This window comes from Anser cygnoides, chromosome 29 (genome assembly GCF_040182565.1).
Source record: "Anser cygnoides isolate HZ-2024a breed goose chromosome 29, Taihu_goose_T2T_genome, whole genome shotgun sequence".
Lineage (NCBI taxonomy): Eukaryota > Metazoa > Chordata > Aves > Anseriformes > Anatidae > Anser > Anser cygnoides.
Window position 1 is genome coordinate 3,721,943 of NC_089901.1, and position 12,145 is coordinate 3,734,087.

At 70.7% G+C, this 12,145-nt stretch overlaps 1 protein-coding gene across 1 annotated transcript in view; it reads left to right on the forward strand.

Annotated features, from left to right (window-relative positions):
* Nucleotides 1–383: 383 nt before the first annotated feature.
* RYR1 (ryanodine receptor 1) overlaps nt 384–12,145 on the forward strand; it is a 60,847-nt gene continuing 49,085 nt past the window's right edge. The window contains 13 exon segments of the mRNA XM_066984625.1: nt 384–501; nt 2,032–2,151; nt 2,646–2,750; nt 3,931–4,005; nt 5,286–5,364; nt 5,999–6,111; nt 7,610–7,703; nt 7,793–7,886; nt 7,982–8,004; nt 8,007–8,058; nt 9,210–9,366; nt 10,164–10,328; nt 11,476–11,597. Coding sequence (XP_066840726.1) covers nt 457–501; nt 2,032–2,151; nt 2,646–2,750; nt 3,931–4,005; nt 5,286–5,364; nt 5,999–6,111; nt 7,610–7,703; nt 7,793–7,886; nt 7,982–8,004; nt 8,007–8,058; nt 9,210–9,366; nt 10,164–10,328; nt 11,476–11,597 — 1,244 coding nt within the window. The 5' untranslated portion in view covers nt 384–456.

A 12,145-nucleotide genomic window follows, 5' to 3' on the forward strand; every position in this document is an offset into this window, starting at 1 on the left:
CCGGGACCCCCCCCATTTGGGGAGGGGGCTGGGGGGGCTTTGGGGGGGGGGTGACAGGGATTGCCCCCCCCCAGCCCCCCCCGGCCCCCCCCAGCCTCCCCTTCAGCCCTCATTAGCACCCGCTGGTTAATTGGGGCCAGCGGGGGGGGCTGTCTGTGTACCCCCCCCCCCTCCTTGTCCCCTCCCCCTCCCATCTTTGGCCTGGGGGGGGCCGTGCCTCAGTTTCCCCCCCCCCCCCGTTACGTGCCGGGGGGGCCGGGCCAGCGGCACCGGGCGGCGGCAGCGGGCGGCGGCACCGGGACACGGCACCGGGACCCCCCCGGGACCCCCCCCCAGCTCCAGCCCCCGCTCCCCGGAGCCCCCCCCCCGTTACCGGGACCCCCCCCCCGTTACCGGGACCCCCCCCCCCCGTTACCGACCCCCCCCCCCCGTGACCGGGACCCCCCCCCCCCAGCCATGGCCGAAGCGGACGGGGAGGACGATGTCCAGTTCCTGCGCACGGTGAGCTACTGGGAGGGACTGGGGATACTGGGAGGGGGCTGGGGGGGGGACTGGGGGCACTGGGAGGGACTGGGATGGGACTGGGGGCCCAGGGAGAACTTTTCTGGGGGGGGGAACTGGGGCTGGGGGCGCTGGGGGGGGGGCGCTGGGGCTGGCTGGGGATACTGGGAGGGGGGTTGGGGGCACTGGGATGGGACTGGGGATACTGGGAGGGACTGGGACGGGACTGGGGGCACTGGGAGGACTTCGGGGGGGGGGAACTGGGGCTGGGGACGCTGGGCTGGGGGGGGCAACGTGGGGCTGGGGGGGCTCTGAGGGGGACTGGGATGGGACTGGGAGCACTGGGATGGGACTGGGAGCACTGGGATGGGACTGGGAGCACTGGGAAGGACTGGGACGGGGGCCCCCCGCCCCCATTGCCCCCCCCCCCGGCCCCCGGCCCCCACCTGTCGTGGCCCAAAAAAAGCACCCGGGGGGGGGGGGGGCGGGGAGGGGCAGCTGCTGGGGGGGGGGGGGGGGGGGGGGCGAAACCAGAGCCGGGGGGGGGCGGGGAGCCAAAAATACCCCCCGGGGGGGGGGCGGGGGGGGGCGGCCCAGTTCCTGCCCGTGTCCCAATTCCTCCCGGTTTGGCCTCAAAACGTGCGGGGGGGGGGGGGGTATTAACAGCCCCCCCCCCGTGGGAGCAGCCTGGTTTTAAATGGGATGGGGGGGGAGGGGGGGGGGCTTTTTTTGGGGGGGGGGCGGGGCTGATCCCCCCCCCCGGTGTCAGGTGCCCCCCCCCCCGCTGGGACCCGGGGTGACCCCGGCGGCATCCCAAAAATCCGCCCCCCCCCGCCCCCCCCCCTCACCCCCCCCCCGCCGAGTGACGGCCGCAGGTGGTGGCGGGGGGGGGGGCACAGCCTGGGGGGGGGGGTCAAGGGGCTGGGTTGGGGGGGGGGGGGCTGCATTTTTGGGGGCTTTTCTCCCATTTTTTGGGGGGGGGTCTCTAATTTTTTGGGGTTGGTCTCTCATTTCCGGGGGGGGTCTCAGTTTTGGGGGGGTTCTGTCATTTTCTGGGGGTCTCTGTTTTGGGGGGGGGGTGTCTCATTTCTGGGGGGGGTCCTCTCCTTTTCGGGGGTGTCTCATTGTTTTGGGGTCCCTCTCCTTTTTTCGGGGGGGGCTCCTCTCCTCTTTCCTGGGTGCCTCTCCGGTTTTGGGGTGCCTCTCTCCTTTTTTGGGGTCTCGTTGCTTTGGGGGTTTCTTGTTTTCTGGGGGTCCCATTTTGGGGTCTCTCCCTTTGGGGTCCCACCCTGGGGTCTTTCCCTTTGGGGTCCCATTTTGGGGTCTCTCTCTTTGGGATCTCTCTCTTCGGGGTCTCTCCCTTTGGGGTCCCATTTTGGGGTCTCTCCCTCTGGGGTCTCTCCCTTTGGGGTCTCTCCCTGGGGGTGCCCCTGATGTTTCGGGGTGCCCGTGACATTTCGGGGTGCCCCTGAGGTGTCGGGGTGCCCCTGATGTTTCGGGGTGCCCGTGACGTGTGGGGGCGCCCCGCAGGAGGACGAGGTGGTGCTGCAGTGCACCAGCGCCCTGCCCGCCGAGCAGCTCAAGCTGTGCCTGGCCGCCGAGGGCTTCGGCAACCGCCTCTGCTTCCTCGAGCCCACCTCCAACGCCCAGGTGGGGGCCGGGACCCGGGGGGCGCGGGGACCCCGTAAGGGGCGCGGGGGTGTGGGGACCCCGTAAGGGGCGTGGGGGCCCCTAGGGGGCAGGGGGACTTGGGGACCCCATGCGGGGTGTGGGGGTGTGGGGACCCCACGGGGGGGGCCTGGGGACATGGGGACCCCAGGGGAGTTGGGGACCTCTGGGGGGGGGCATGGGGACATGGGGACCCCCGGGGGGGGGCACAGGGACCCCATGGGGGGTGTGGGGACATGGGGACACCCCCTAGACCTGGGCATGGGGATCCCCCAACCAGGGGACCCCCAACATCGCCTGGGGGGGGGGGGGGACACCCCGTACCCCAAAACGTGGGGACCCCGACATCACGGAACGGGGGGGACCCCAACGTCACCGGACCGGGGCACCCGGTACCCCCCACTGGGGGGGTGTCCCGCAGTGACCCCGTGACCCCGCGGTGACCCCGTGCCCCCCCGGTGCCCCCCCCCCCCCAGAACGTGCCCCCCGACCTGGCCGTCTGCTGCTTCGTGCTGGAGCAGTCGCTGTCGGTGCGGGCGCTGCAGGAGATGCTGGCCAACAGCGCCGAGACGGGCGCCGAGGTGGGTGGGGGGCACCCGGGGGGGGGGGGGGGGGGCACCCATGGGTGGGCGGGGGGGTGGGGGGTGGGCCCTGGGGGTCCCGGCCCCCGTGACGCCTCTCTTCTCTCTCTCCCCCCCCCCCCACGCCCTCCCCAGGGGGTCGATCTGGACAAGTGGGTAGGTGGCACCGTGGTGCTGTGACCCCCCCCCTGCCCCCCCCGTCCTTCAGCCTCACCTCCGGCCTCCTCCTCCTCCTCCTCCGCATGGATCCCGGGGGGGCCCCGTCTGCGCCCCCCCACCCTAAAAAACCGCCCCCCCACACTCCGATCCCGGAACCTTGAACCACCCCCCCAGCCCCGTGTGGATCCCGGCTGCGGCCCCCCCCAGGGCGAGGGGCACGGGGAGCCTTGCACGAGGGGCGTGCGAAGCAGGCGTGCAAGGCACGGGGGGGTTTTGCACGAGAAGCGTGCAAGGCATGGGGTGTTTTGCACAAGGGGCGCGCAGCGCACAGGGTGCCTTGCACAAGTAGCGTGCAAAGCAGGCGTGCAACGCACGGGGTGTTTTGCACAAGAAGTGTGCAACGCACAGGGCGTCTTGCACGAGGGGCGTGCAATGCACGGGGGTGTTGCACAAGAGAAGTGGGTGTGCAATGCACGGGGATTGTGCAACGCACAGGGGCGTTACACGAGAGACGTGGGCGTGCAATGCACGGGGATTGTGCAACGCACGGGGGCGTTACACGAGAGATGTGGGCGTGCAATGCACAGGGGGGTGTTGCACAAGAGACGTGGGCGTGCAATGCACGGGGATTGTGCAACACACGGGGGCGTTACACGAGAGATGTGGGCGTGCAATGCACGGGGATTGTGCAATGCACGGGGGCATTACACGAGGGACGTGGGCGTGCAATGCACGGGGATTGTGCAACGCACGGGGGGGGCGTTACACAAGAGACGTGGGTGTGCAATGCACCAGGGGTGTTGCACAAGAGACGTGGGCGTGCAATGCACTGGGGGCGTTGCACGAGAGGCGTGCAGCACACAGGGCACAAGCACACAGCTCTGGCACGAGGGCTGCGCAACGCACGGGGCGCCTCGCACGAGGGGCGTGCGATGCACAGGGGCTGTTGCACGAGGGGCGTGCAACGCACGAGGGCCGTGCCGCTGACCGTGCGCCCCCCCCCCCCCCCCCCCCCCCCAAGTCGTCGCAGGGCGGCGGGCACCGGACGCTGCTCTACGGCCACGCCATCCTGCTGCGGCACTCGCACAGCGGCATGGTGAGGGGGGGGGCCCTATGGGGCGGGGGGGGGGCCCTATGGAGTGGGGGGGGGGGCCCTATGGGGGTCCCTATGGGGCCGGGGGGGGGGGCCTTATGGGGGTCCCTGTGGGGCGGCGGGGGTCCCTATGGGGGTCCCTATGGGGCTGGGGGGGGCCCTATGGGGTGGGGGGGGCCCTATGGGGGTCCCTATGGGGCTGGGGGGGCCCTATGGCGCTGGGGGGTCCCTATTGGGGTCCCTATGGGGCTGGGGGGGGGGCCTTATGGGGCTGGGGGGGGACCCTATGGGGCTGGAGGGGCCCTATGGGGCTGGGGGCGTCCCTATGGGGGTCCCTATGGGGCCGGGGGGGGGGCCTTATGGGGGTCCCTGTGGGGCGGCGGGGGTCCCTATGGGGGTCCCTATGGGGCTGGGGGGGTCCCTATGGGGCGGGGGGGGCCCTATGGGGGTCCCTATGGGGCTGGGGGGGCCCTATGGCGCTGGGGGGTCCCTATTGGGGTCCCTATGGGGCTGGGGGGGGGGCCTTATGGGGCTGGGGGGGGACCCTATGGGGCTGGAGGGGCCCTATGGGGCTGGGGGCGTCCCTATGGGGGTCCCTATGGGGCTGGGGGGGCCCTATGGGGCTGGGGTGTCCCTATGGGGGTCCCTATGGGGCTGGGGGGGTCCCTATGGGGCTGGGGGGGGACCCTATGGGGCGGGGGGGGCCCTATGGGGCTGGGGGGGGGGCTATGGGGCTGGGGGGGTCCCTATGGGGCTGGGGGGGGACCCTATGGAGCGGGGGGGGGGCCCTATGGGGGTCCCTATGGGGCGGGGGGGAGCTCTTTGGAGTCGGGGGAGCTCTATGGGGCTGGGGGGGGGGGCTCTATGGGGTCAGGGGAGCTCTATGGGGCTAGGAGGGGTCTGTGGGGCTGGGGGGGCTGTATGGGGTGGGGGGTGGGGGGCCTTTGGGGGGCCCTATGGGGTAAGGGGGGGGCTTTATGGGGCCGGGGAGGGGTGTCTATGGGCTCGGGGGGGGCTATGGGGTAAGGGGGGGTCTCTATGGGGCCAGAGGGGGGGTCTCTATGGGGCTGGAGGGGGGGGTCTATGGGGCAGGAGGGGGGGGTCTCCATGGGGCTGGAGGGGGGGGGATCTCTATGAGGCCTGGGGGGCTCTATGGGGCTGGGGGGGCCCTATGGGTTCTGGTGGGGGTCTCTACGGGGCCAGGGGGCTCTATAGGGCCGGGGGGAGGGGGGGGGTCCCTATGGGGCCGGGGGGGCCGCCCCCTGACCCCGTGCCCCCCCCAGTACCTGAGCTGCCTGACCACGTCGCGCTCCGTCACCGACAAGCTGGCCTTCGACGTGGGGCTGCAGGAGGACGCCGCGGGTACGGGGCCGGGGGGGTCTGGGGGCTCCGCGGGGGGGGTTAAGGGGGGTCTGGGGGGGTTAAGGGGGTCTGGGGGGGGGGTTGGGGACTCTGGGGGGGGTTAAAGGGGTCCCTGGAGGGGTTGGTCTCTCTATTGGGGGGGGGTTAAGGGGTCTTTGTGGGGTTTGGGGGCTCTATGGGGGGGGGTTAAGGGGGTCTCTGTGGGGTTTGGGTGTCCCCAGGCCCTATGGAGACATCGCGGGGGTCCCTATTTGGGGGTTTGGGGGTGTCTGTGGGGTTTGGCCCCCCCCAGGCCCTATTTGGGGGTTTTGGGGTCTCTATATGGGGTTTTGGGGTCCCTATATGGGGTGTAGGCGTCCTTATATTGGGGTTCTGGGGGTGTCTATGGGGTTTGGCTCCCCCTGGGCAATATATGGGGGCTGTGGGGTTCCCTATATGGGGGTTTTGGGGTCCCTATATGGGGGTTTCGGGGGGGGTCCCATGGGGTTTGGCTCCCCCCAGGCCCTATGCGAGAGTGTCGGGGTGCCCGTACTGGGGTGCTGGGGCTCCCTGCTGGGCTCGGCGCCCGCCCCCCAGGCCCTATAGGGTGCGGGTGGGGGTGTCGGCGTGCCCCCCCCACGCCCGGTGTGCGCAGGCGAGGCGTGCTGGTGGACCATGCACCCCGCGTCCAAGCAGCGCTCGGAGGGCGAGAAGGTGCGCGTGGGCGACGACCTCATCCTGGTCAGCGTCTCCTCCGAGCGCTACCTGGTGCGTGTGCAAGGCGTGCGAGGGGCGTGCGAGGGGCGTGCAAGGGCTGGGGGCGTGCGAGGGCACGCTAGGGGTGTGCAGGGGCCAGTGGCATGCGAGGGTTGGGGGCGTGCGAGGGGCGTGCAAGGGTCAGTGCAAGGGCCAGGGGCATGCAAGGGTTGGGGGCATGCAAGGGGTGTGCAAGGGTCAGTGCAAGGGCTGGGGGCGTGCAAGGGTTGGGGGCGTGCGAGGGGCGTGCAAGGGTCAGTGCAAGGGCCAGGGGTGTGCAAGGGGTGGCGGCGTGCAAGGGGTGTGCAAGGGCAGTGCAAGGGCCAGGGGTGTGCAAGGGGTGGGGGCGTGCAAGGGGTGTGCAAAGGCAGTGCAAGGGCCAGTGGCGTGCAAGGGTTGGGGGCGTGCAAGGGCTGGGGGTGTGCAAGGGGAATGTGAGGGCTGGGGGAGTGCAAGGGGTGTGCGAGGGGCGTGCGAGGGCTGGGGACGTGCGAGGGCACGCTAGGGGCGTGCAGGGGCCAGTGGCATGCGAGGGTTGGGGGCGTGCGAGGGGTGTGCAAGGGCAGTGCAAGGGCCAGGGGCGTGCAAGGGCGGGGGCGTGCAAGGGGTGTGCAAGGGTCAGTGGCGTGCAAGGGCTGAGGGTGTGCAAGGGGTGTGCAAGGGTCAGTGGCGTGCAAGGGCATGCAAGGGGTGTGCAAGGGGAATGTGAGGGCTGGGGGCGTGCGAGGGGCGTGCAAGGGTCAGTGCAAGGGCCAGGGGTGTGCAAGGGTTGGGGGCATGCAAGAGGTGTGCAAGGGTCAGTGGCGTGCAAGGGCTGAGGGTGTGCAAGGGGAATGTGAGGGCTGGGGGAGTGCAAGGGGCATGCGAGGGGTGTGCAAGGGCTGGGGGGCGTGCAAGGGGTGTGCAAGGGTCAGGGGCGTGCAAGGGGCGTGCGAGGGCTGGGGACGTGCGAGGGCACGCTAGGGGCGTGCAGGGGCCAGTGGTATGCGAGGGTTGGGGGTGTGCAAGGGGTGTGCAAGGGCAGTGCAAGGGCCAGGGGCGTGCAAGGGCTGGCGGCGTGCAAGGGGTGTGCAGGGGTCAGTGGCGTGCGAGGGGCGTGCAAGGGCTGGGGCCGTGGTGAAAGGGGGGCGTGCAAGAGCTGCTGGGGGGGGGGGGGGGTTCCCCCTGCGTGTGGGGTCCTGGGAGGGGGTCTCCTGGGGGGGGGGTGTCCCCGGGGGGGTCTCTGGGGGTGTGGGGACCCTGGGAGGGGTCTTCGTAGGGGGGGCTCCTGGGGGGGTTCCCCCTGGGGGGGGGTCTCCCTGTGAATGGGGGGGTCCCTGTGGGGGGGTCCCTGTGGGGGGGTCTCCTTGTGGGTGGGGGGGGTCCCCTGGGGGGTCCTTGGGGGAGGGGGTCCCCGAGGGGGTCTCCCTGGGGGGGTCTCCCTGTAAATGGGGTCTCCCTGGGGGGGGGTCCCTGGGGATTCCCCCCGGGGGGGTCTCCCCGCTGACGCCCCCCCCCGTGCCCCCCCCAGCACCTCTCGACGGCCAGCGGGGAGCTGCAGGCGGACGCCTCCTTCATGCAGACGCTGTGGAACATGAACCCCATCTGCTCGGGCTCCGAGGAAGGTGGGCGCGGGCCCAGCACCCTTGGGTGCCCCCCCCCGCCCCGAGTGACCCCCCCCCACCCCAAATTTATATGTGTGCCCCCCCCCCAGGCTACGTGACGGGCGGCCACGTCCTGCGCCTCTTCCACGGCCACATGGACGAGTGCCTCAGCCCCTCGGCGCCGGAGCCGGGCGGCGAGCTCAGGTTTGGGGGGGGTCCCCCAATTTTTTTGGGGGTGGGGGGGGGTCCCTTGGGACCCTCCCGCCCACCCCCCCCCCGACCCGTCGGTGTCCCCACAGCAGCGTGGTTAATTACGAGGGGGGGCCGTCTGCACCCACGCGCGCTCCCTGTGGCGCCTGGAGCCGCTGCGCATCAGGTGGGGGGGGGCCCGTGGCCCCCGTGTCCCCCCCTCCCCATGTCCCCCCCTGTCCCCTCGGGTCCCCCCCTGTGCCCCCCTGTGTCCCCCTGTCCCCGGGCTGTGCACCCCACGTCCCTATCGCACACCCCTGCGTCCCTGCGCCGTGTCCCTGCGGCACGTCCCCGTGTCCCCAGGTTGTGTCCCCGTGTCCCCACAGCCCCTGACCCCGTGTCCCCGTGTCCCCATTGTCCCCGTGTCCCATCCCCGTGTCCCCACAGCCCCTGACCCCGTGTCCCCGTGTCCCCATTGTCCCCGTGTCCCATCCCCGTGTCCCCACAGCCCCTGACCCCGTGTCCCCGTGTCCCCATTGTCCCCGTGTCCCTTCCCCGTGTCCCCACACCCCCCTGACCCTGTGTCCCCATTGTCCCCGTATCCCTTCTCTGTGTCCCCACGTCCCCCTGTGACCCCCGATGCCCCCATGTCCCCATGACCCCCAATGTCCCCACGTCCCCATGACCCCCGATGTCCCCATGTCCCCCCGTGACCCCCAATGTCCCCATGTCCCCGTGACCCCCCGATGCCCCCACGTCCCCCTGTGACCCCCAGTGTCCCCCCAGCTGGAGCGGCAGCCACCTGCGCTGGGGCCAGCCGTTCTGCCCCCATGTGTCCCCATGTCTCCGTGACTCCCGATGTCCCCATGTCCCCGTGACCTCCAATGTCCCCACGTCCCCCTGTGACCCCCGATGTCCCCATGTCCCCGTGACCCCCGATGCCCCCACATCCCCCCGTGACCCCCGATGTCCCCATGTCCCCATGACCCCCGATGCCCCCACATCCCCCCGTGACCCCCGATGTCCCCATGTCCCCATGACCCCCGATGCCCCCACGTCCCCCCGTGACCCCCGATGTCCCCATGTCCCCATGACCCCCGATGCCCCCACGTCCCCCCGTGACCCCCAATGTCCCCACGTCCCCCTGTGACCCCCGATGTCCCCACGTCCCCCCATGACCCCCGATGTCCCCATGTCCCCATGACCCCCGATGCCCCCACGTCCCCCCATGACCCCCGATGTCCCCATGTCCCCGTGACCCCCGATGTCCCCACGTCTCCCTGTGACCCCCGATGTCCCCATGTCCCCATGACCCCCGATGTCCCCCTGTCCCCCCAGCTGGAGCGGCAGCCACCTGCGCTGGGGCCAGCCGTTCCGCGTGCGCCACGTCACCACGGGGCGCTACCTGGCGCTGACGGAGGAGCGCGGCCTGGCCGTGGTGGAGGCGGCCGCCGCCAGCACCCGCGCCTCCGCCTTCTGCTTCCGCGCCTCCAAGGTGCGAAGGGCGCTGGGGGGGGGGGTCCCCTCCTTGGGGGGGGGTCCCGTCCTGGGGGGTGCCATCCCCGGGGGTCCCATCTTGGGGCGGTCACGGTCCTGGTGCCATTCTGGTCTCCGTCGTGGTCCCGTCCCCATCCTGTCCTGGTCCTGGTCCTCAACCCCATTCCCATCCCAGTACCCTTTAGGTCCCCATCCAGCTCCCGTCCCCATCCTGGTCCTGTCCCGGTCCCCATGGTGGATCTGGTCCTGTCCTGGTCCTCAGCCCCATCCTGGCCCCTTTTGGTTCCCCATCCCCATCAGGTCCCCATCGTGGATCTGTCCCTGTCCTGGCCCTCAGCCCCATACCAGTCCCCATCCTGGTCCCCGTCCCGGTCCCGTCCCAGTCCCCTGCAGGTCCCCATACAGCTCCCAGCACGGGTCCCAGTGGGGTCCCCATCCCCAAACCAGGTCCCGATGGGGTCGCTGTCCCCATATAGCTCCCCACAGGGGTCCCGATGGGGTCCCTGGTCCTATATGTCCCTGTCCCCTAACCTGCAGGTCCCCATGGGGTCCCTGTCCCTATAAAGCTCCCCCCCGCGGGTCCCATTGGGGGCCCCCCCTCCCCACGTGGATCCCCATTGGGGGTCCCCCCTCCCCATTTGGATCCCATTGGGCTCCCCCCCCCCATGGGGTCCCTGTCCCTATACACCCCTCCCCCCCCCACGGGTCCCGTTGGGGTGCCCCCTCCCCCTGCGGGTCCCTTTGGGGTTCCCCCCCCCATGGGGTCCCTGCACCCTGACACCCCCCCCCCCGCAGGAGAAGCTGGAGGCGGCGGCCAAGCGGGACGTGGAGGGCATGGGCCCCCCCGAGATCAAGTACGGGGAGTCGCTGTGCTTCGTGCAGCATGCCGCCTCGGGGCTCTGGCTCACCTACGCCGCCGCCGACACCAAGGCGATGCGCCTCGGGCTGCTCAAGAGGAAGGTGGGGGCCGGGGGGGCCGCTGGGGCATCGCTGGGGGGGATTTTGGGGGGCTCTGGGAGGCTTTGGGCGGGATTCGGGGCCTCACTGGGGGGCTTTGGGGGGGATTTGGGGGGGTCTCGGGGGGGCTTGGGGCATTGCTGGGCGGCTTTGGGGGAGTTGGGGGGTCTCTGGGGGGTTTTAGGGGGTCTCTGGGGGGCTTGGGGGGATTTTGGGGGGCTCTGGGGGGCTTTGGGCAGGATTTGGGGCATCACTGGGGGGTTTTGGGGGGGATTTGGGGAGTCTCTGGGGGGCTTTGGGGGGGTCTCTGGGGGGTTTTGGGGGGTCTCTGGGGGGCTTGGGGCATTGCTGGGCGGCTTTGGGGGAGTTGGGGGGTCTCTGGGGGGTTTTCGGGGTCTCTGGGGGGCTTTGGGCGGGATTCGGGGCATCACTGGGGGGCTTTGGGGGGGATTTGGGGAGTCTCTGGGGGGCTTTAGGGGGGGTCTCTGGGGGGTTTTGGGGGCTCTCTGGGGGGCTTTGGGCGGGATTTGGGGCATCACTGGGGGGCTTTGGGGGGGATTTGAGGGGTCTCTGGGGGGTTTTGGGGGGGCTTTGGGTGGGATTTGGGGGGCCTCTGGGGGGCTTTGGGGGAGTTGGGGGGGTCTCTGAGGGGCTTGGCGGGGGCTCTGGGGGGTCTCTGGGGGGTTTTGGGGGGTCTCTGGGGGGCTGGGGGGGCGGGGTGCTCTTGGGAGGGGTCTTGGGGGGACTTTGGAGCATTGCTGGGGGGCTCTGGGGGGTCTCTGGGGGGCTTTGGGGGGTCTCTGGGGGGTTTTGGGGGGTCTCTGGGGGGCTTTGGGGGGTCTCTGGGGGGTTTTGGGGGGTCTCTGGGGGGCTTTGGGGGGTCTCTGGGGGATCTTTGGGGGGTCTCTGGGGGGCTCTGGGGGGTCTCTGGGGGGTTTTGGGGGGTCTCTGGGGGGTTTTGGGGGGTCTCTAGGGGTCTGGGGGGCTTTGGGACATCACTGGGGGGGCTTTGGGGGGGTCTCACTGGGGGACCGGGGCGGATTTGGGGCATCGCTGGGGGTTTCTGGGGGGTGTCTCTGGGGGTCCGGGGGTGGGCTTTGGGGGTGTCCAGGGGTCCCACTGATCCCCCCCTTCCCCCCCCCCCCCCCAGGCCATCCTGCACCAGGAGGGGCACATGGACGACGCGCTGTCCCTGTCCCGCTCCCAGCGCCAGGAGTCGCAGGCGGCCCGCATGATCTACAGCACGGCCGGGCTCTACGGGGTCTTCATCCGGTGGGTGCCGGGGGGGGGGATCTGGGGGGGGGAAAGGGGGCGAGATTTGGGGGAAAGGGGGCGAGATTTGGGGGAAAAGGGGCGAGATTTGGGGGTCGAAAGGGATGCAATTCGGGGTCAGGAGGGGCTGGGGGATTTGGGGGGGGGGGAAATTTGGGGAGGGATGGGGCAGGGTGTGGGGGGAAAAGGGGCGAGATTTGGGGGAAAAGGGGCCAAATCTGGGGGGGGGAATGGGGCGAGATACGGGGGAAAAGGGGCAAGATTTGGGGAGAGGAGGGGTGAGATTTGGGGTCAGACGGTGAAATTTGGGGTCAGGAGGGGTGAGATTTGGGGAGAGGAGGGGTGAGATTTGGGGTCAGGAGGGGCGAGATTTGGGGTCAGGAGGGGCGGCAGGATTTGGGGTAAGACAGCAGAATTTGGGGACCAGGGGCTGCAGGATTTGGGGTCAGGAGGGGCTGTAGGATTTCGGGTCAGAAGAGACAAAATTTGGGGTAGGAGAGGCGCAATGGTTTTTTTCCTGTGTCTGACCCCCCGTGTGTGCCCCCCCC